Source organism: Melospiza melodia, chromosome 5, assembly GCF_035770615.1.
Source record: "Melospiza melodia melodia isolate bMelMel2 chromosome 5, bMelMel2.pri, whole genome shotgun sequence".
NCBI lineage: Eukaryota > Metazoa > Chordata > Aves > Passeriformes > Passerellidae > Melospiza > Melospiza melodia.
This window is the reverse complement of record NC_086198.1, coordinates 43538012-43563030: the sequence shown is the minus strand read 5'-3', so window position 1 is coordinate 43563030 and position 25019 is coordinate 43538012. Positions and strand designations below refer to the sequence as shown.

At 41.6% G+C, this 25019-nt stretch overlaps 1 protein-coding gene across 4 annotated transcripts in view; it reads left to right on the top strand.

Moving 5' to 3' along the window:
* Positions 1-25019, top strand: part of LOC134418637 (bifunctional heparan sulfate N-deacetylase/N-sulfotransferase 4-like) — a 104622-nt gene that overhangs the window by 31369 nt on the left and 48234 nt on the right. For 3 of the 4 annotated variants that reach the window (XM_063157206.1, XM_063157205.1, XM_063157203.1), the window contains exon 3: positions 17856-17943. In XM_063157206.1, the coding sequence (XP_063013276.1) occupies positions 17856-17943 (88 nt within the window). Of the gene's footprint in view, positions 1-17855; positions 17944-23889; positions 24097-25019 lie in introns of those variants that run through there. The other variant, XM_063157207.1, reaches the window with a different exon arrangement.

Genomic DNA, 25019 nt, shown 5'->3' with positions numbered 1-25019 from the left:
GGGTTTGGCGTATGGCTTCCCTGCCTTAAAGTCTGCTGCTCCGCACTCACTTCTTACCCCAGGTAGATTACCTGCTGTTTCACTACCTGTGCCTTTTCTTTGAGACTCTGCGTCCTTGGAGTCCTAGGAAATTCAAAAGGCTTACTGTCCAGGCTTCTCTTGCTTCCCTCGTCCGAGGGGCTACTAGAAGATCGTCCACGTACTGCAACAGCCTCCTTTCCTCTTGTGGAGCTTCCCGGGACTCTGGGTCTTTGCAAGCTGTTCTCCAATCGGAGTGGGGAATCTTGAAGCCTTCAGGCACATGGAGTATGTGAGCTTGAGTTTGAATGCAAAAATTTTCTGGTTGGCTTCGTGGATAGGGAGGCAAAAGAAGGCATCTCTTAGGCCTAAAACAGTGAACCAGGTTAGCTCAGGTGTTAAACAAGTCAGTAAAGTATATGGATTTGCTACCACAGGGTATAAATTCTGTGTTATCTTATTGACAGCCCTTAATCCAGTACTATCAGTTATTGGGCTGATTCCTTCCTTATCTCCCTTTTGAGGGTACTACTCAGTTCTCACTAGTTGTGTTCTTTCCTTAAGCTTGATGCTCATGGGGGAGCATCTTTCACTCTCCCTGGTACAGCAGAGGCCCATACCCTTGAAAACACTTATTTACTTATTCTAATATCTCCTTACTAATGTCTTTAATTTCAGTGTCTGTTAATGTTAAGCCTAACCTCTTTATATCATTTGTCTCCAGAGTAACTTTTCTCATTTGAGAATGTTTAGCAAATTGAGCGAATTGTACAAAAGCTTTTAGGTACACATAGTACACATGTTACTTTAAAGGTTTGCACAAGTATGCCTTCTCAGACTGGCCAGTTGTTCATTCCCCACACTACAACATAAACATTCTCCACAGGTACTAAAGCTTTATTTAAAACTGAATATATGGCCCTTGTGTCAACAAAAATTCTTCCCTTTTGGGGAGGTCATCTTTACCCTTCCTCCCTTACCTTGGGAGGAGCTTTTAGCAAATCATATGTACTCATTTTTCGAACTGTGATTGCTTTGGATTTCAGCATGATAATCCTTGCCTGATTTCATACGTTGCTATCTTATGCTGCATGCTGAACAACATGTTTGATTTGCTTTCTCTTTGCCTTGTTTTCCTTTTTCAAGGGCCAAGACCAGAGGGCGGTCTGATCTTACAGTCTCTTTGCCATTCTGGGTGATTTCTTAAAACACAAAGACATTTCAGCATACAAAAAACTCTATCCCATTTATCTTCCTATTTTAAAACAGTACTAACAGCAATGAAGTACTATAAATCTTTTTATTTTCTGAGCTGCTCCTACCGGCAGCCTTCTCCCAGTGAGCCCCTCCCAAAAGGGGCTAATTTAGGAACCTCTTTGCTCTGGTCAGTTCTTATTACCTCTTTCTCCCTGCCCACAGGTCATTCCCGTGTTCTCTGGGGAGACAGGGCAGCCAGAGCTGTCCCTGTGCCCAGGGGACAGCCACTGTCACCTCATGCAGCGTGCCAGCCTCTCGATACACCAAAGGCTCCCCGAAATTGCCTGCAAAGGCAGGCTATTCTGTTTGTTACAGAGAACTTTAAATCCCTACAGATTGTTTCCAGTCCAGACTTACTGCAGTACCAGCTGAAGTCTCATAAATCTCCTAAGTCTCATTAACTAAGTTCATCTCATTCATCTCTTCTATATAAACTCTGTTTTACAAAATATCAGTCTTTTCTAGTTCTCTTCTTGCACAATCTAATTAAGCTCTGTGTCTACTTACACTTGTTTTACTGCTTTGCAAAAAGGCTCTGCTAGTCACAGCTGAAGCTCTGATATGCCCACAGACACCGACACACGCACCCGCACCCCCCCCCCCTTTATCTCAAATTCACTAGAGCCAAGGCTTGAATTGCTGTGAGTGGGAGAATTCTTGGAATTCCTTTAACTCGCTTTATCGTAATTAAGCATAAATCACTGTACTATAGTTCTCCTATGTAAAATGCTACTCTTGTTGCAACAAAATCAAAAATTCTCCACAAACACTACTATACAATCTGAGAATCAAATTACCACAATGCAGCAGAAGAAAATCACCACACAAATTCACTGGGAAAGGGCATATTTCTCAAAGTGCTCGCTTTTCTCAACACAACACAGCATACCATAATTCGGCATTTACTCACATCAATTTTTCCTGGACACAATCAAAATAACAGCACACAGTCTAGAGATCAAATCCAAACACCCAAGGCAAAGGAACTCTCTGAGCTCATACTCACGGTTAAAATGTACCAAATCTACACAAATCACTACATTTAAACACGATAAATACCATCACTGACATTCCTCCACTCGCTTCTCTGCAGGGCACTTCTCTCCCTGCCCCCACAGCCTGCTGCAGCCGGCGCCTCAGGCCTCACTCGGCTGCTTCAAACATGGGTAGTACTGACCCCCCTCTCACTGTAGGGCCCTGTAGATCTACTCTCTTTCATACGCCATACACTTATACACTTGCACGATTAGAAACACAGTGCACTGACCACACAATGCATTGACCATACAGCGACACAGTGTCTGGACATCACACACACACACAAACAAAACACACACGGGCTCAGCAGTTCTGCTCTATCAGAACTATGAACCCCCAATACACACATACACGGGTTCACCCGGCTCACCCCCAGAACCGCTTGCGGTCTGCTCTATCAGAACGATGAACCCCGTCTCTAATACAGCTGCTCTATCAGCTGAACCCAGACGTCTCTGGGTGGTTTACTCCCTTGCTCTCCTTTCCTTCCCCCAGGGGCCCCTCAGTACATACCGTATCTTCCTCCGCAGGCCAGCAGGTCGTTGTCTGTCCTCGCAGGTGGCAAGTTGAGACGAGCGGAGCCCCACCAGGAAAAAAAATCCTAGGACGTGCCTTGGAGGTCCGTCTATCCCCCCTGCCCCTGCGGGGACAGAGATCTCCTGCCTGGCTCGCCATAATGTTTTGCAGAGAAAAGAAGAAACCTCACAACTTTATAAAAGTTGTAAAGCCCGGTATGCTTTCATTACAAGGTGCGCCGGACACAAGTCCCCCAACAAGGCATGCGTACCTCTGAAGACCTCGGGTCTTCTTTTATCCCCCTTCCAAATGCATATGCATACAGTTTCACAATAAGTTCATACATATTCATTCCACATGACATTTAGCACCGGTTCTTCTTTATCAAAGGAATTTCTAAGTCAGGGCCAAATCGACCTTGTGGTCTTTTCTGTTTTTCTTTCTCTGTCTCCTTGCTGTCTCGGCATGCAAGTTTTTCCTTCAGCTTTGGCCTCACAGACTTTTCACCTTTCTTAGTGTGTAGTTAAACACCACAATTCCCTTGGCACCAGCAGAACCCGTATCCTTCTCCTTGGCAGCCTGATGGATTGACTGTCTATCCAAGGATGCTCCTGAATTCTAATAGATTTGGGGTTTTCTCATCTGCCACCTTCCCACTCAAAATTAGGTGGTCTTCAGAGTGTTTTATAGAGTCTTGTCAGAAAACACATTCTGGTGGCTCAAATTTTCTACCTCTTGAATTTATTGAACAATTATGTCCCTAGCAAGATTTTCCTCAATGTTTGAAAACTCACTTGGTATTCTTGTGTCCCAGGGAACACACTGGTGTTTGGTCTGTAGGGTTCAATTTGGTATTGTTTGTACAAGCAATTCACCTCAGAATAATCTCTGTTAAACACAGAATTAATCTCAGATGTTTGGGTTTTTTCCCCCAAGGAAAAAAGTCTAACAATGCACAAAACAACAAATGAATTATTTAAAAAAGTGAGAGAAATCATCCTTCATTCTGGCTATAAGAACTCAAGAGAACTTCATTTTGAAAAGCATTTTAAAATTTGATGTTTTAAAAAATGTCACAATACATTTTATAATATAGAAATGGCAGGTCTTCCAGGTGAAATTCAGGTTTCTGGTGCTCAAATATCTGGTGCTCACAAGCTGACTTGTGTCGCATTGCTCTTCTACACTTGCACTGATTTCCTGGATTTGTACTTATTTCTTGAATCCTTTCTCCAAACTAATCCTGAAGTCATAGGTTATAGCAAAATGGAATATATTTTCAGGGTACACGTGGTACTCTATTTAATTTAGCCTCACTTAGGAATCCATAGGAGCCAAAAAACACATCTGCTTAATATCAACCCCTCCAGAGACCTGCATTAACCTGAGCTTTAAAACAACACATATTAGTTAAAAAGGAGCCCTAGCAGCTGCTTCCTGCACAGAAAACAACACTCTGGAATGATGGAATGTCCTTGTAGAAGGGCCAGGCAGTGCAGACTGCAAGAGCAGTCATAATTATTGCCTTAAAAGCACTTGAAGCAGCAATAAACACATTAGCAGGAGCCCATCCATAATGCAGCTCCTTCAGCGGGTGTTACTTAAGTGACTTTAAATAAGCCTTTGTCATCCAAATGGGAGCATGAGGAACACTTGGAGCAAAAGCTCAATTTAGCACTCTTGGCATTATTCAAATGATGTGCAAGTGGCAGTGCCCAGGAAAAGGGTGGGGACAGGGAGGGATGGACAAACAGGTGAGAAACTGAGAAAATCTCCCTGAAAAAATGAGAAATTTGAGACTTACCTACTTAGCAATAATTAACTAGGAGTTTTCTGCCAACCTCTGTGTCACAATGAAGTATAAAACCAAATATTTAACTATGTCTGGCTTCAAATCCTTAGCCATATCCATCCACCCCTATACTTTACATACATATGCTCACAGAAATTAAGTCTTAAAGTCTTTGTCTTTTCTGTGAATATGGCCAAAGATCCTTTCAGTTACTGCTGTTACTCCCAGTATTCTACACCTCCACCTGCCTTCTTTCCATCCAGGCAGAAAAAAACCCCAACAAAGTACTACAGAGTTTTTTTCACCTCATGGGAAATTCTAATATAACACTATTTAGGAATTTAACTTTGTCATTTTGTGTCAACAAAATTTCTAATGTTAAATACAGTAATTTATAACTTAAATAGTCACACACATTTTCTAGATAATAACTTAAGATATTAAGTTAAGTTAGTTCACAATTTCTCTCCAGAAATGTCAGGGAGAAAACAAAACTATTTTTATTCAATTCCATTAAGAATTTCATTTTCAGTATTTTCCAGAAAATTAAAGGACAAGCTAATAAGAATTTCCTGCAAAGCAGTGTATTAGTTAAAACACTTCATAGCTTTCTTTAGGAAACAAAGCCATGGATCAAGTATTTTTTCCCCTTCAGAAGCACAAATTTTACATGTCCTTTACCAAGCCGTGACAATTTCTCTAGGTATTTGTAAGTCTTACCCTTGTCTATGTTTCTGTTCTTTCTGCGAATTGCCAGCACTCTCTTAGTCTGCTGTTCCCATTTTCCATCCAGACAACACCCAAACACAAGTGGGATCTGTAGTGTGGGACACACTCAGCTTCTCTGGCACATCACATCCCTGTTATTTTTAACATTTCTGATCGGAAAAGGATGAATCTCTTATCTCAGAGTTTAATTTTTTAATTGATGCCATCATTTAATTGGAATTTTAACATTTATTTTAAAAAACCCCACAAACTAAATCTATTAAAGCTAATACCACCCTCCCAATACTTTCTGACAAAGGTATGGAAATATTCAAAGAGTGAGAGGTTAGGATTTTAATTTTCCTTCCATCCTACTTGTTTAGCCATTTATCCTTATACTTATAGATGGGTAGAAAATCCTTCTAAAATGGCAAAGTGACAAGGCAGAGGAAAATGCAGTTTATACTCCAGTTACTTGATCAACCTGGATTGCTCCACTGAAACAGCTTTCTGTGCAAAATGTTGATTTATGAAATGCACAATGTTTCACTGGAATATGATTCAAACAAAATTGTGTTCTGCCAGCTCATCTGCTCTGGCAGACTAAAGGAAAAGGGGGCAGTTTGAAGAATATTAAAAAAAAAATTCCAAAGATCATAATTAAATGTAGCCTTGGAATTGCTGATCTTCCAGAAATTAAAAAATGCAAGTAATTCACAATTTGCTGAGACATTCCTTTAATACAAGAATTTCAAGGAAATGGATATTTCAGGTTTTTGCTGCCTCTTCATTTTACTTAAGAGACAGAATTATTCACGTAGCTTTTACATTACACATTAAACCTAAAATACCAACTCTGAGGCAATTCCTTAAAGTTGTCTCAATATTCCACTTGAACTGCTGGGATTGAATCAGAATCAATTAAATCCATTGGCTTCAGCACCTGTGTGTTTTTCACCCCAAAACATTAGCCCTTCAAGTAAAAAATGGTATTAAAAATGATGGAATTCACATTTTTGACAGCAGACTCTATTTGCCTGCCTGGCCCAGACCTGATGAAGTATTAGCTCTTCAAGCTGTCAGTGATTCTTGATAGCACAAGTGCTTTTTTTGGTGGAGACCCAATTGTTTTTAGAGGGCAGCAAGTTGTACCTGGGGAAAAGCAGCCTGGTGAAGAGCAGGACAAGGGAGACAGGCTCAGGGGATGAGGATCAAAGTACTTTGTCCATTTCCCAGTAATATTTAATCCCTGAGGGCCACAAGACTGGAGACCTCCTTTGTAATAATATTTACTGTAGGTTTTTCAACAAATTAGCACAAATGTTTGGGAACTGAATATACATACATAAATAAGCATTAATCTCCATGAATCTATAATTAATAGAGATTAAATACTCTATAATCTTATTACTTTAGGAGTTACAGGGACAAGTGTGAACTGTTGAGGCTATGCTCTGCATGGTTAATAGCAACAATAATAACAACAATAATGCATTACATTTAAAAAATAGGTTCATCTGCAGAATGTGAATTCTTTAATGAAAAAGCTCTGCATGTCTCTTCCTAGCAAGATACCCCTAGATTTATGTGCATCATAAACAAACATGTCTGTGGTATTATCAAGTGTAATTCCTCTGTATTTGTTATTAGGAAAGGGAATATGGTTTCCCATATGCTTTCCCTTTTATTTCTGCTGTAACTGGGCACAGGCTCCCAGTACATTATCAGGAAACAAAACCCACCATCCCTGCTGTAAATATTGCAAGGTGAGTGTTCAAGACCAGAGGGAATTTTGGGCAGGAAACCTGTGCCTGGAAAGAGCCCACTGCAGGATGGCTAAAACCACCTTTCTGCTCTTCAACTGCTCAAAGCCATCTGAGATTGCAGGCACAGAAATATTCTGGATTATTCATTTCACTGGTGACCTAACACATAGGGTGTGCTGAACCCCAGCGGGGCAGAGAGAGGGCAAACAAGGGGGAACGCACAGCTCAAAGGAGAGCTTGAGGATTTCCATAATGGAAAAAAACACCCAGCTTTTAGCACTTCCTCATCTTACAGCTGCAAATTATTTCCAGGATTTGGATACACCTCGCCAAACAATCCTGTTGGGCTAGCAGAGCAATACCCAAGCAAAGCCTGTCACAGCAATTCAGTATTTGTCATTTCTAAACAGCTATTCCCATATAAAATAAAATTATGGCATTACCCTTCAGCTGTGAGAGTAATAGAATCTCTCACTTCAGAAATGAGTGCAATTTAGTGTAACAGCTATCATTAAAAGCTCGATAGTTTGCTGAACATATTTTTCCCAGTTTAATGATCCTGTGTTACATGAAATCATACTTTACACTGCAAGTAGCTACAGAGTTTTCAGTGGGAATATTTAGAGGGAAAAGTGCTGCCTTTAATGATTAAGATCAAAACCAGGTAGATTTAAAAGTTAACTGCCTCAGTAATGCCACTTTCTGGCTGCCACCAAAATCCCTATGAATGGCTCTGAAATAGCAATCTGTTTTAAGCAAAAACCAAACCTTCCTCTCCAACTTTTCTGTCTCAATTCAGCACTCTTGGCATTATTCAAATGATGTGAATTGTCTTTTTTAAGACGATGCCATGCAAGTATTCCACGTGCTGGTGAGATCAGCTCTCCTCCCTGTTCCCAAGTGCTGGAGACCTATCACCACAAGGGCTCACAACCAGGGTGCTCCTGGATGTGAGAACAGAGGAAAGCCAGGAGATCCAACAGTTAGGAGACTTAGGAAAGGATGGCACACTCTGATTTTTCACTGGGCCATTATTGCCATCAGCCATTATTACTCTTGGAAGATATACTGCTCCTCTAGGGTGTGCTCAGGGAGCTTGGGAGCAGCTGGCTGGCTGTGGGCACTCACACAGAATCATAGAATAATGAAGTTGGAAGAGACCTCTAAGATCAGAGTCCAACCTATGCCCTAGGTATAGGTTCATTGAGGTTGAACACCTCAACTGCACTATAGCACCAAGTGACATGTCCAGTCTTTTTTTAAACACATCCAGGGATAGTGATTGTACCACCTCCCTGGGAAGAGCATTCCAGAACACAAGGAAAAAGGCTGGAAAAGCCATGTAGAACATGTTAGCACAAGTTTCCTTCCTAGGAAGTTACTGCAAGGACTGAAAGACTTCATCACTTTTCCACAATTACCTTGGACCACTTGAATTTCTCAAGGTGCAGGTTTGAGTTTTTTGCCAGGTTCTATTCCAGAGTGATCTGAGGAGCAGCAGTACTTCAGTTTTGCTCTGAGTGTAATTTTCCCACATATGGGAAAGGTGTGGTGATACTTTTGAACCTGAAACATTTCCTTTGACTGTTAAAGATCTTTGTTCTCAATTTTACCTGAAATCACATAGTTTTATGAAGAAGCAGCCTACTGAAACTTCTGCAATTGTTCATTTCAAATGTGCCAGCCTCAGTTGGTGGTCTGGGTTGATTTTGTTGGACAACATACTAGCCTTTCATGTTTCTGTTCAAGAGAACTGAGTGGAAATGTAAGATGGGCATTGCCATTTAACTTTGGATCTTCAGCTGCCTCCTCTGGACAGCTCACTATGTTGTCTTCATGCTGGGAAGGATTTTCTGGCATGGAGGGATTTTAAACCTATCCTGGAGGACAACAAAGGCTTTAGCTCTCTCTGCACTGAACCTGATGGAACAGGGGGTGGCAGAAGCACTCTGATCTCTGGTGAAAGAAATGCAGTGCAAAGCAAGAACATTTACCTTGAAATTCCCTTTTTGTTCCACAGAAACATCCAATTCTAGTTATCAAAACACTAAAGCCAGCTCCCTGGATAATGGAAGGCAGCATCACAAAGAAGGGAGGAAGGTCAGAGAAGTTAAGCTCTGCCAGACAAGTATCAAGCATCTCAGAAATATTAAAAAGCAACACTTAATCCTAGTGGTTTTTAAAGCACACCCTTACTCATCAAGATTCTGCAAAATCAAAGTTTGACAATAACCAAGGAAAACAGTTCTCCAGACTTCCCTGGCTGCTGATTTTTATGGAGAGGGTGGGCAATGGGCAGACTCACACAGGGAAAAGCCCCAAACATGGAGGCACTCAATGCCACAGGACAGATCCATCCTTGTGCCAACATGCCCATTCTGAGCCCTGAAGGACACACCTCAGCTCAGGATGTATCACCTGCTCCAATCTCTCCTCTATGATTGAATGTGTGCAGAAAAATACCCTTAATTCCCCACCACACAGCATATACAGCAGGTAGTTTTTAAGCAGTAAATTTAAGGCAGGGATTTGACACTGCTGGTCGGTGCTCAGAATTTTGAGATGAATGTACATGATGAGAACTTGAAGGAAGTTTGATTTCTGTGACAAGTTATCCAAGTGAATGATTTCCAAGGGCAGTGAAGGAACAGAAAACCACTCTGATTAAACCTTAGTAGATCCAAGTCCATAAATTAAAGAAGATAAATAAGGTAGCCTCCATTAGTCTAGTCTTTAAATAATTCATAGCAACTGAGTACCCACCTGTAACAGACTGTAGAGTTTATTTGTAATTCTTTCTTTTTTTTGCTTAAGAAAACAAGTCTGAAGCACCAAAACACAAGAAAAAGAAAGAATATACAACTCAACCAACATGTAGTTGTTGCTGTCACTTGTCTTTTACCCTATATTTGTATTGTGCCAATGAGAGAGAGAGACTTTGGGGCATGGCCTAGTCATGACCTGAGCTAACTAATGAGCAGTGTGGGTTTTATGTGGGTGACATGCAGCACAGTGACTGACACCAGCACAGTTTCCTGCCACAAGACCACAATGGCTCAACAACCATTTTTTATTAACATACTACTTTAGACCTTGATGCTGTCCCTGAAAAGCCTTGAGACAGTTTTGCCATTCAATTTCTATTTTAGGGATTAATTTTATGATTGATCAGAGCTGACATGAGGACTCTATCCCTGCCTTTTGGGCCTCTTCCTTGGGGGCTCTACAGTGGAATTAGAGAGACAAACCCCACCTGCCTTGTGCAGATTGGATATGGGGAAATAGAGCATCTCTTCTTTATTTCATGGAGCTGTTGTGCTGGCCACAGGGAGCAGAGCCACTGAAATCAAAACAAGCATTCCTGATCATGTTGTTTCAAAAACTGGACCAAACATTCCTTGATCTCCCACTAGCAGATTGCCTTTCCTGATTCTCCTGCCTGAAAAGCCTTTCTTCAAGAAATTTCTTTTGCTGGAAATGCTTAAGCTTCTCAAAAGTCAGAACTGATAAGAAATAATCTCTAAGCCCCTTTGCTGCTCTGCTCCAAGTGCCACCAGCTCCTATCCCTGCTGCATGGACCTGCAGGGAGGGATCCTGCTCAGCCCTGGGCTTGTGCCCAGCAGCTCCCCACAGCCCAGGAGATTGCTCCTGCTCTCAGCTTGGGCACAGGCTGGCTTTTCGCCTCCCAGCACTTGACAGCACATTTGGTTAGTATTCCTAGAAAATCCTTCAGCATCAGCAGTGATTGATACTGGAGACCCTCAGCTCTGGCCCAAACAGGCTGTAAATCATCTCTCTTCTGACACACAGCAGCAATCACTGCTGGCAGGGAGCCACTGCAGCCACTCCCTGCTCCTGCAGCTTCAGCAGCAGCTCCTGTGGATGCTCCCAGCCAGGCCTAATGCCTTTGATCCTCCCCAGAATGGGAGCAATTGCCTTAACTCACCTGTGTGGCCCAGTTAAAATAAACCCCGCTTCTTATTCATGCTCCCTATTTTCCATTCATACTTTCTGCCCTGTTACACTCTCCCCTTGCTCTTCATTTGAGCTTTTTGCTGCTAGGTGCTCTAACAGGGCCAGGAATTCCTTTTTCCAACAAGAGACTGAATGATTGCCATGGATATTTTTATGTATCTGTGCACCCACACTTGAGCAGTTGGTCAAGGTGCTCTCACTGCCAGGCTGTGTCACACTCATCATCATCTCTCTTCTAATACTGAATCAAGAGCCACCTCCTGAGTTCTCAGGGATGTTATTCACCACTTAGTCATCAGCGAGATGTCAATTTGCTGCAGGATCTCCTTCAGCTGGAACTGGCTGAAGCTCTACTGGGACAGATGCACTCCTCTAGGTCCAATTAAATGCAGGTAGACTCCTGACAGTTTTCTGACTTTAGGACAGAGTTACAACATAGCCACAGAAATGGATCTGATAAAGTGGGTATTCCATTCAAGAAATAAAAAGATTTTTTTTTCCCGTTTCCAATAAACATACTACACAAATATTTGCAGATCATCACCTGTTTCTTGCTTCTAAGAAACCCACCTATCCTGTCAGACCTTACACAAAGGCAGCCAACTCCAGGGAAATGCTGAACAGGCTCAAGTAATAGCTCTACAATGAAAAATAGATCTGCAGCCAGAGCTGGCTGTGTTCAGCCCCAGCTGAGAGCTCCCTGTTAATTATTTATAGGGCACTACGGATTAGCAGGCTGCTTCACAGCAATAAAAGCACCAGGAAATGCAGTCCCAGCACTAGGGAAGGCAGGGCCAAAGCCCTGGCTGTGCCCAGTGCTCTGCAGCCAGCACTGGGAGTGGCACCATTTGCAGGAAGGACTGGATGAGATGTGCCTCCAGGTCTGTGAGGTTTGGCAGTTTCCCTCTGATCCAGGCCCTGCTATTCCAGCCAGGATTGGCATAGGGTATAGAGCAAGTGATTTCAAAATCCCATTAAAGATTTTACTGACACCAACCCCTAAACTGCTTTCAAACTCTAGCCACTAAGTCAACAATGTGGATTCTTGCTAATTCCTACACTCTGGTATTATCTGCTATAAGCATGGGAAGTTGGCTAAAATCCTCACCACACAGAAATCATCATCTCAGTTTCCCTGGGCTTAAAAATTCCTCAGCAAGTTGAGTTTTAACAAGTGCAGACACAGCTGAGTTGATTGTCCCCCTTATGACAGAAATTTATGCTCCAATCTGAAAGCTGAAAATAAGGAACTTAAAATCCCAGTCTTGCAGTGACCCCATCAGTAATGTCAGGCTAGACATCACTTTTTTACTGACGGCTTTCCTGTCAGAAAATAGCAGTGGCTAGTTATTTCACACCTTCCTTACAGTCATTACTATGATTTTAAGTGCTTTGTGGTATTCCTATCAATTCCAATTCCACCAGCTTTGAAAATTGCCAAGACCACAGGAGGCTTAGTGAGATTTTTTATCCTAGCATAGATTTCAGGGAGGGAGCAAGAGCAGGAAGAGGCAATCAAAAAATCACATCCTGACAGCAGCTGCCTGCAGTGCAGAGAAACATTGCGGGAAGTACTCTTTGCTTTCTCTTTTTTCCTTCCAAAAATTTTCAGCTGGAAATTTAGAGTAAAAACTATTACTTTGTAGCCCTCCAACTTTGCACAGACCAGCAGCAAATTGCTGCACAAAACAGCTTGGGAATGAACCTCAGGGCTACGTAGCTGCACAAGCACTGAGGACAGATGTTAGGGACAAAAATGAATAAATGCATTAAAAATTGTTATTAATACCATGTTCTTGGTATTAATAACAACTATGTACCATAGAAGCCTGAGAAAACTGTCTGGAAGTGAAAAACAATTTTGGTTGGAAGTATTTTCTGGAGGTGAGCTAATCTAAGCCCCAGCTCAAAGCAGAGGTAATGTTAAAGTCACGTATGTGCAAATATTTGCATGTATTTTCTGCCCACAGTATAGATAAATAAAAAGTATTGTGTATATGGTGAGCATATCCATATTTTATACACACAGACCAGAGCAGAAACCTGCAGCAGTGCAATCACTGTCCAGCACTAGGATCTGTCCCCAAATGAATCATGACTTTGAGTAATGGCAAGTGAGCCCATTTTTAACAAGACTCTCAGTCATACCCTCAGAAGGTGATGGGACAGTGCAACCTTGGCCAGCACCCCTGGGAAGCCAGGCACTGGCACATCCTCCTGTACCAGAAGCACTTCCTCAAACCAGTCTGTGCAAGTCAACTCAGGATGACAGCAAATTACAGATCCACTGCAAAGCAGGGATATCCAACTTCCCCTCCTTGCCTAGATCTCCTTCCAGACTGGGTGAAGAACTTCCTCACCTGCCCCACCCACTGAGCATCCTCACCAGCAGGCTCTGCAGTAAATTGGGATGTGGTTTCCTTGGGCAGCTCTCCCTTATGGAATGCCCCAGAGCACCCCAACCACACAGACCCTGCCATGGACCTCCAAGACCTGGAGATTTTGCTGCTTGCCAAAATTCACATTCACAGCATTGCCTCTGGAAGGGCACATGTATGAGCAGGAGCCCTAATGAAATGCCAGGCTGGCTGCTCCACACTGGGGAAATGTTCAGTCCTGCAAACCTTGTGTCCCTCCTGTGCTTTTCCTGATGCTCTCAGTTTCTGGCAATGTCCCTGAGACACCTCTGAGTGTCAGGAGTTGGGTTCTGCTTTGCAGAAATAATGTTTAGAAGTGTCATAAAGATGTTCTGACAACTGCAGTTTTCAAGCTAAACAATGTCTACATCTCAGAGACTTTCAGGATTTTTCCTCCAAAACTAGACTAAGTTTTCGCCAGCTGATCTCACAGGCACTGATCCTTTCTTTCCCAAGAGCCTTTCTTGTCTCTAATGCTGTTACCTGCTGTGGGAACAGAATGAAGGGCACAACAAACAACACTGGCTAATAGAATACTAGAAAAAGGACGAGGATCTGTGCATCAATTCCCATAATGAATCCATTTTTGGTTTAACTGAAGTTTCAGGGATCACCAGTCCCTGTCTGTGCACTTGCACACACACCAACCCACAGCTGCACATACATCTGTCTCCCTACAGACAGCCCCAACATGGAGCCCCAATATTTGCCTCACTTTCCCCAATAAAAAGATGGGATTCCATCGTGCTGGCTCAATCCATGTGGCATCTGCCCCCCTCCCCCCAAACACCACTGCCCATGCAAGGGAGGGCTCGTGCTTTACCAGCTCTATTGATCCACTCAGACCTTTGGGTGGGAGGAAAGCCTCTTTAATTACTTTGGCTGATTTTCAAGTTCTGTTTTGCCTTAACAATGTCTTCAGAAATCCAGTACTGCATTTTAGCATTGTTCAGTACTGCATTTTAGCATTGTTATCGCCTAACTCAGATTTGGAGTTTTGCTCCCCAGAGAGGCACCTTCTACCTCAGCCTGGCCAGCCCATGCTTGGCATCAAAATCACACCAAGTCATTCATTTGCCTTCTCTAAGGATTTGATAACCTCTACACTTCCCTCAGCCACAGGTGTTTTGACCTTTAATTAAAAGGAAAATTTGTTGTCTTCCACTCAGAAGGCAGCAAATAATGAACTCATTAAAATGAGGTTACTGTTCAGGCCTTAGAGCGATAAGAGCCAAAGTCTCATTAGCAGCTAACAATCCAGAACATAGCACATAAATAAACCTAATATGGCAGGGCAAAATACCTTGGTGCATTAAATTTGAGCAGAATCAAATGTTTACAATGAATGATGTCTGGGGCATGAAGTCTTAATGTACTTAATGAAGGAAAGCAAAGTTCTTATTAGGCATGAAATGTTCCTGCAGAAATCGCCCCAAAAAGTTTATTATGTAAATGAGGGAGTTAGAATTAACAAGGACATAGCAGGGAAATATCAACTTCTTCCTAATAAATGCACCAATTATGAAGAATAAAGACACAGCAACTTCAAATCTAGAAAACGTAATTATATGGATTAATGTAGAAAGCTACTGAATGCAATATAATGAAGAAACTGTATCTTGTGAGTGTCAGAGAGAAGCTTCGCTGACAAAGCAAAGAATCAATTAATAAAGTTAAATCCATGAGTTTTGAAAGATTCCAGGCAATTAAGGGCTTACCTTAAAAAAAGCCCTGCCTTTGCTTAGCCAGGCATAGAGATGTGCCTGTTTGTCCCTGCACAGTGTGCTCCATGGCTCTTTCCTTGGAAAGTGATAATCGCTAAGCATGATCTGTTCAGCCGTCCAAAAATAACCACCTGTGGTTCAACAGGGAATGCTGGTTTTACTTCCACAGGCATGCAGTGGGGACAGGGGTGGGATGGAGATCACTGAGCCCCCAGGGAAGGGGAGATGCCTGTGAAGCCAGGGACAGCAGGCAGAGTGGGAATAGCTGTGTGGCACCTGGCCTTGGAAAGGGATCAGCTTTCCAGCTGTTAAAATTCAACAGAGCTTCTCCACCTTGCAGAGCCTTCAGAATCAAATCAAATAAATACCTTCTGCCTCCCATGGAGCCTGTGCAAATCCTAGGAAGGTTTCTGGCCCTGGGTGCCAGGGATATGCAGCTTCTCCACTCTTTCATTAAAAATAGGGAAAGCAGACCCTAATCACCTAAAAAGTTGTTCCATATTAAGGGTGTGGAAGACATGCGTGGCCTTCCTCCAAACAGACAAGCAGTGACAAAATGAGTTTGGACTGCCTTAGCTGACAATATCTTCTTAGCATTAAATAGAGGGGAGGTCATGACAACAAAATTGAGCTGCCTATTATATGAATTATATGAATTAATATGCATATATGGAAATTGAAATGGCAAGAAAAAAGCCTTTAGGACCAAGCCAAAGCCAGTTCGAGTGACAGATTTGCCCTTTAGACAGAGAAAATGCTTGACACGCTGCAGGTTCCAGGATTCACATCTTAATCCTCGCTCTGTGTTTTTAATGAGGCCAGGCTGGGCTGGGCGGCTCCTGCCTATCCTGCAGCTCTGTCATCTTGCTGAGATGTGAGCAGAGCAGGAGAGGAGCCCCGGTGATGAAATGATGTTTGTTCCCTGCTCCTTCTCCTACTGCACCTTAAGTGATGATAATTTCTCAAGAAGTTCTTCCCTCAAAGGAAAATTCAATTGATTTTTCTCAGCCCATCAGTCTTTCTCAACATATCTAAAATGCTCTAGATAGCTTGGAAAATTATCTTCTAAAATATAACAACTCTGATTCTACGCTTCTGACTTTAATGGTGTCAATTTAGTGGGGATTTTTACCAGCTGGGGATTTTCCTCAATGTCTCAGCTAACAGTGGTGTTCATCTCTGAGGTTTTGCATTTTAGTGAACGTTTACTTGTTATATATTATGTAAATATAGTCCCACATGTGAGATTGTCACAGGATTGAAATAATCAACTTAAAAATGTCTGGCAAGATAGGCTGGAAACCATACAACCACCTTAATATTTACTGTTAAATCACAAGATTTACTGACATAAGATTGCTTTATTTCCTTCAGCAAGGAGAGGAATTTGCTTGGTGACTGTTGCAGCTGATAAACACTATCTCAATTTTACATCTTCCTTGCAACCCTAAGTATGTTTCTATTTTAAAAACTCAAGGCAGATGCACCCTGCCTGGAAGTCTGTTGTATTACACTCACCCACCTCAGCTGCTTAAACCCTGCTTTTGTGGTTTATCCTGCACTGGAGATACTTCTGGTTTCTGGTCCTTGTTTAAATTAGATAAAAGAACTATTTTCCTATGAAGTTAAAGGAAATTATGACGATACAGAATGTAATTTTTTCAAATGAAGGACATTAGCTGGGCTGGGGTAGGGTGTAAACCACTGCGATCATTTTATCTTTGAACTCTGCAAGAACATGAAGGTCCAATCAATAGGAGTGTTATTGATAGATAATAGGAAAAGTTCTCAAGGGCCACATAATGGAGGCACAGAAAATGGATGAAAACAGAGTTTATAACCTATTCAGCATTGGCAAGGCCAACAGGAAGAGAAAGGCACTCCCCATCTCACATGCAGCACCCCCAAATTCTAGGGGCTGGGGACCCAAAGCAGATCTGTGCACAAGAAGAAGCTCCAGGAGCAGTGCAGAGCTAACAACCAGTAGTAAACATCAAGTAAAGCTCACACAGGTTTAATCATGTTCTCCCTTTCCCTAGGAGCTGGAAATACGTCCAGAACAAAAACTGGACCAGTGGCCAAGACTATTTCTTCCATAAGCAGCACCCTTTGCTTCCTTTCATTTCCAGTGGACTTACCTTAGCTTGAAGGAGAGAATAAAAATAAACATTAATTAAATTAAAAATGCATTTATGACATGGACACAGCTTCTACCACAGGCCAGACCTGAAGCTTTGCTCATTCACACTTAAGCCTGAATTTGCTATTCAGACACAGCCCAAAATGGTCCTGCAGGTAAGCAATCCCAACACCTTCATGCCTAGATGATGAGCAGTATTCCTAATTTTATTTTGGGGTTTAAGCACATTTTATCAAGCTTCACTAATGAAGTGAGCCAGTATATTGCTGCCTCTGAGTGGCAGGGTTTGAGTCCTGCTATGGATCAGTGCCCCAGGGGAAAATGTCCTGGGCCAAGGCACAGAACCATCACCTCCTTGGACACTCAGGCACTCCCACTACCTTTTTTAGCCCATCAAACTCTTATGGAACAAATTAAGCTCTCTGTAATAGTCCTATAAAAAAAAGATGAGCCCAAAATAATATTAATTTTTCTAAATCCATGTTAATTTCTTATTTATTTCAGGCTTTACTAGAGACTCAAAATTTACTGCGCACTCAGGTTGCAAATTTTACCTTCAACCTTGGATTTTCAGGAAAATTTTACCACACAGGTAAGAAGGAACTTCATGCAGTTAAATAGGTGACAGAATTTTACATCTACCGTTAAACATTCCCTTTCTAAATAATCAGAGGCTCTGAGACATCATTTTCCCAGTCTTTTATATTTCATCATACCTATCACACCTGAAAAACCTTACTCTGTCTCCTGAGGAAATAGAGAGATCTCTGCAACCACTTTGCCTCCTTTATAACACTAAGATTTACCACCACACATCTTTCGGGAAAACACCAAGGGCATCCTTGTGTACCTGAGCAGTTCATCCATAGTGTGTCTTTACCCCTTTGGACACTGAAATAGTGGAACATCTATTTATTCTTCTTTAAAACAGAAAGGATTATGCTTCATCTTGGTTGGGTTTTGTTATAGTAAAAGTGCAAAGTCAGTGTTTCCAAGAATATTCCCACCCTTTCCCCTAAAGTGTGTTGGAAAATGTAGAGAGGTAAAGAGCTGCTCTGAAGTGACAGAATGGCAAAAGCCTGAAGGACAACAGATGCCTGATTTACTTTTAAAACCATTGTAAGGTTTTTGTGTACTTTTAGCATAGAGATTTCTTCCTCCTTCCCCGTCCCTCAGATGTAAATAGAGTAACTGAGTGTAGCAGGAATAGTTTTGAGCCCAGGATAATGGAATGAATGTGAGAGAGGAAGAAAACTCCACAGACTCCTAAGAAATGGTAATGTACCAAGGCAGATATTAATATTTTAGAAAAAGGATAACAGTATTTAGTACAAACTAAAACAAAATATATCGTTGTGAGAAAAGAACTGAGTTCTTACTAAACGCTGATGCACACAACTCTGAACAGCCCCACGCAGGTTCAGAGGCTTCATGTTTAGTTTAAGTTAAAACTTTAGATCCACTAGCAAGTTTTGAATTCCCAGCTTCTGAGTAAGTACCAGAAATCTACAGACAGCCCAGCTCACTCCCACAGGAAAAGCCCACAGAGCATCACTAAGGGTGGCAGGACCCAGCCCTGTCTGACTGTGCCAGCATCAGACAAATCACTGATGTTCCAGAGGAAAAGCTCAAGGGCTGGGACTTTCTGGGGTCTTGCTGCAAAGACCGTGCCATGGGAAGGGCACTGAAAATGTAGAGTTATCTGGTTTTGATTTTTTATACTACGATGTGATGACACAGGGTTACAGAAAACCTCTTACATTTCTTGGTTGGGATCTCACAGCAAACATTGCTCTGGACTGCTGAGATAGACATAAGGAGAGAATATTTCCAGTGCTTTGCATGAGGCACAGGCTGGATCCAGAGCCTGACCTACAGAGAATCTCTACACAGACTGTAACAGCTCTGCTCATTTCTGAATAAAAGATACCGATTACAAACCCTTCATTCCTACACCCTGTACTCCAGAAAAATTCTTATGTTATGTCTAAGTCCCTATACTCATGCTTTTGGGAGATGCAGCTCCAAAATCCACCAGAGTCAGCAACACAAGAGCAGTGCTAGGAAAAGCACAGCTGAGTTGTGGGAGTCTCCTCAAGCACCAGCTCCTCCAAGCATGCCAGTAACTGCAGAAACTAAAATCATGCATGAATAAAGATCAAATCTCCCCTGCTACAAACACCTCCCCCTTTGCAGCACAACGCTGTTAGAAAATTTCCTCGTTGATGTTTAGTCTGTTGTCTCAGACTTTCTGGTACCTTTCTTGTGAGCGGCATTAGGAACTGCGTTGTTTTGGTTTTTTTTTTTTATTTTTCATTTGAATGGAGGGCAGCAGAATATATAGATGAAAATTGAATCGGGTGTTTGCCAAGAGTTAAGTATTTTTCATGTTCTTCCTCTCCCTTTTGGACTATAAAGCAGAGCAGTAGGGACAGGAGTGCCAGACTCATTTTTACATGTGATCTACGGTGTAAGTGAACACCTGTCTGCACAAGTGGAAAGCCAGTTTATTATTCTGTCACACCACCTAACCCCTGATGTGATGTCAATGAAAGCATCACAAAACCATTCTACCAAAATTGGGAACATTTTTGTAAAAATAGCATTGATTTTATTCCATGCACGGAATACTGATAAAACAAAGTAAGAACAGGAAACATCCAGCCTCTTTTACAGAAAAGCTCAAGTTTTTTATGAACTGCTTCTTAAAGGAACAAAAAGCAGGGTGAGTTTCAGCTGGTTTTAGAAGGATCACTCTCCCTCTCCAACCCTTCTATCTTCCAGATAAATCCTCCTGGCTCTTTCCCAGTGCCTTGCCTAGAGACACAGTAATGGGGATTGCACTCAATCACTCACTGCAGGGACTCCCTTATCCCTTTTCCTTCTGAGGGACTGGAAGGATGGTCACTGGATCTGCTGCTAATTTAGAAAAATTAACCACTCCTTAAAAGAAGCAGGTGCTAAATCCCACATAAAGCAGCAGCTTACACACTCTCCAGTATGAGCTCTCCTGCTCATCTTCTGGCCCTTGTGCTGAACACAGCAAGGCCTGTACTGAAAGAAATAAAAGCTTCTCTGCAGAATTCTACTGGCAAAATTAGGCCAGATAAAGCAACAAATATATTGGAAGCTACCCACTGGGTATATTTCTCATTAGCTTTGTGTTAAACCAGTATCGCGGAGAAGAAAACTCCCTAAAATTTGTATATAATTTCAACCAAAACCAACTTCAAATTGGAGCTGGAATGACAGAGGGACTGCCACAGGAACTTTTCTAACAAATCTCATAACCAGATTAAAAAAAAGCTTTCAAGCTGTAACACATGTAAACAAAGAATGCAAATGAAATCAGACACTAATATTGAGGCACTAAATTGAGTATCACACACAAGCACCATTCATGTGTGGCATGCAGTGCTTATGTTTTTGAAACAAGGTACTGAAGAATACAGCCTCAAAAACCATTGATCCTCTTTGTTTCCTTAAGTGCTAAATTCACTGCATTCAGGCTCAAATAATTTCTAATACATTTGTCCTGCCTTCATGCCGTTAATGCAGATGTGAATTACAGCTTCTTTGATGCTTAGAACCTCTAGCTTAATTCTGCTCTTCTATCACAAAGCACATCTGAACAGGCAAACAGGGGATAAAAAATACCTTAAAAACCCTACCCATTCTGTCCCAGCCCGAAAAAATTCTCCTCAAAGGCTTCTGAGCAGGACCCCGCAGAGCAGAGCACAGCATATGTTACTGTGAGAAGGAGGAAGCGACAGATGTTGCTGGCACTTTGGAACAACACAACTGGGTCCATAGATAGACACAACTGTATCTGATTAGGTAGACAGCTCCATTCATCTCTCTGTACACCAGCCAGGAGGTCTCTAATTGTTTTGCAGATCACTTAGCAGTTAATGATGCTGTTGCCCTTGGACAGATCATGCTACAGACTGATATTTTCTGTCCAAGTCAAAGCACTGAGGAGATATAGGGATACCAAAGTTACTCCATTAATATAGCCCACAGCAAAGATTTGAGGGGGGCAACTTCTCAGGTAAGAATTTATTTTTGTCACAAACATGAATTTTCTCTCTCAAGTTCTCATGTCAAATAACCACAACTCTTTACAAATTCAATTTCACAAAATAAAGCCCACACAAAATTTTGCACCAAGTCAGATGCAAAGTTGGAAAAAGAAGAGGCTGAAGAGTGAACAGAAGTGGGAGTCTTAAAAGTGGGCTGGAATGATCCTACAGGGATCAAAAGCAGAAGGGCTACAGAGGGTAAGAGAGATATTGACTTATCTCTACTGACAAAGCAGGTCTGCACAAAGCACTCTGGAGCTAAAGCAACCAGCCTAGTTGCCCACAGTAAGCTCATGAGAGCCAGGGCTGATATTTTTTCCCTCACTCTCAGGTGAAATCTCAGGTATAGGGCACTGGATAAGACTGAATGTCATCCAAGCCAATGGTAAAAGTTAGAGCTGATGACACCACAGTGGGGCTCTTTATCCATTTTTCCCCCAGTAAGAAAAAATGCCTCCAATTTCCTGACTGGAACACATTTGAAAATCAAATCAAGATCAATCTTAATCCAATAAAATAATAAAGTTAGAAAACTTACTATAAAAGGGATAGTTTTTTACAGCTCACGTGGCTCAAAATGGTTATTGAATCTAAAATATCAAGTGAGGACTTGCTTGTATTTCTATTACAACTTTAAATTATAGCTTTTGAGTGCCTCAGGATAATTTTAATTGAGAAAGAACTGTAGTTTAAAAATCAATTATTTTCAGTAATCATCTGTTTCAGTTCTTCATTAATGACCCATACAGCTATCTATGTAAAACAAATCTTATTAGTCTGGTATCAACTACTTGAGAGCAATGAACAACCCAGTGTCTCCCAAACTTGGTACTACACACGTAGCCACAAATTCTCCAGTGGTGGGAGTATATTAAATAATTAGTATTATTCCAACAATGTGGCCATGAGAACCTGTCTGGGGGCACAAGTGTGGTCTGCTCTTGACTTCAGCCACGGTGTCTGGTCTGTGACAGCAGTCTGGACTGAACAAGGTGCTGCAAGCCAAGAGCAGGGAGCCAGAGGAGGAGCTCTAGGTCCTCCCTGCCACCCTTTCTGCTGCTTAAGCTCACAAAGGCATTCCTCGAAGTAAGGGCTGGAGAAGGGGAAGTCAGGTGCAGACCCCTGGTTTTTTCAGCCAAAGAATTTGCCTGGTGTGGACACCAAAAAGAAGCCGATTTGCTGTTTCCATGATTTTACCACTGCTCGGTTTTATTATTTAGAATGGCTTGTTTTCATTTCAACTCCACCTTGTTCCAATGTTTAATTAACCTCTCCATTAGGAAGTTTTCCTAATGTACAAGATAAATTTAATTGTGTCTTAAGTGTGTTTTTCTTCCTATCCATAATGCATATCATAGTTTCTCCCTTGCCATGCTGAAACTACCTTTCATTACCATCCCTTTATCTTCTTTCTGTGAAGCAGCTCCAGAAGTCTTTCCCCAGAGGGCTGATTTCGGAGCTCTTTGTTCTTGCTGGTCTCCTATAGCTTCCCTTCATTCTGCACAGACTTGGCCTTGCAGTGCAGTGTCCTGACTCTGCCCAGGGACTCTGGATGAGATCCTGCCCACGCTGAGCAGAGCAAAGGGATTAGTGCACACCTTTTCTGAGAGGCATTGCCTACCAGGTAATTCCCCCTGCAACAGCCTGCTCTGGCTCCTTAGGAGGGCTCAAACTCCCACATCCTATTCTAATGAAGGAATTCCCAGAAATTTGGCTCTTTTATTTCAGGGCAGACTTCGTACAACCTGCAGATAAAGTCTTAAACTGAAGATTCAGAACAAAAAGTCTTCATGTTATCATTTTGATTGCTTAACTTTTATTTTTGCTTGTTTGGTAATTTGTAGATTATAAGAGCTTTCTTTTAAACTTTTCATTATTTTCATGCTACAATTGCTGATATTAGTTGGCATGAAAACTACAAACCATTTTATACTTCTAAGGTATTTTATGCATTATGGGAAAATGATATAGTACATTATATGATTATACACATTCAGATACTTGTGTATTTGCAGAAAGAGGCAGCTAGCTGGCTTGCCCATATTTGTCCTTCAGAAGTCTGCACATATAGAATTATGCAAATGAATTCAAAGTTTTCCGTGTACTAAATTATAGTTCTCTTCCACATTCACTTTCTATAAAGAACATTAAAGAACAAGAGAATGCAGAAATACAAATTATGTTCAGGAAAGACCGTAAGGTCAGCATAATTTTTTTCTGTGGTTCACTGTTTTTACATGTACATTTTCTACTCTACAACTGGTTTTGGCAAGAATTATTTGGAAGCAGTTAAACAGGTAGGCAAAATGGAGAATTCTGTATAAGTAAGCAAAACCTTAAAGAGGTTTTGATCAATCAAATTTCTCTCAAATCTCTCCTTAAGCATGACAAAGACACATTCCTAAAAACACTGATTTCTATGGATTTTTATGGATCTGGTCCTGATTTTTCCACAGAGTTAAGAAGTTTCTCTAGGAGGACATGGACACATGACATCAGTGAAAATCCTGAGCTGGAATGCATGTAACTCTTGAAGGGCATGCAACAGGGAAGAGTGCAGGTCACACACTTAAAATGAGAAAAATGAAATGGTCTCTATGAAAAGGTAGCTGCTCGAGCCACTCTTGACTCCTGCTGGACACACACAACCTTTCCCAGGCACTCTGTCAAAGCAAACACCCAAGGCTGCTGTGGAAGATCAACATCTTGCCAAAGCACATGGTGAACCAGCAGGCTCCAGCTCCTGAGAACTCTGTTTATTACAGGCTTGGCCAAATCACTAGAGAGTTGAGAGCTCAGCTTGAGGTTCAGGCAGGAGCAAAACAATCTAGGTAGGATTGATGTCCACATGCTGAAAGTGGGAACAGCACCCCATCTTCCTCCATGCTAAAGAAAAATTAGGAGTGGGAAATTTGTACTGGGCATAACAGCAAAATTGACAACAGCAAGAAACCACAGATCTAATCCAAATGTTGGAATGAATCCAAGAAAAATCTGCAAAGGAAACTTGCAATAACTCTCAAAACACTCTTCAATATGTCTCAAGTGTTTGATCAAAAGCATTACAGTCATTACTGTTTCTCATTTGGAGAAAAAAATGAGAGACCTTGCAAGCAGGAAAAATTGAAAACTTTCCCTCATATAAATAGGGCTAAGGAACTCAGGAAGCTTATTTTTTAGCAGGGGTTTTAGGCAGGAAGATGAAAATGTATCTGTTTTCTATTAATAATCAATGTTTCATTGGTTTACCTGCTGCCTGTATGGGTCATGCTGGGTCAACATCTCTTCAAAGAGGGTTTAGCTCTGACTCATAAGGTGAGACAGATTCTTGCATTTGCAAGTCTCCTGCGTACAACATCCAGGTTGCTGATGAATAAAAAAAATCCCTTTCCAATGAATATATGAGACTAATTCTCAACTGACAAGGATTTATATTACATAAATAAAACCCATCCAAATTGGGTTGGCAAAGTCTCTGGCAGTTTCAAACGAAAGCCAAGAATTAATTGGACACAGAGACAAACAATTTTTCCATTCCAAAGATGAATTCCTGCAAGTCAAGGTTGAGTTACATTTAACATTTCCT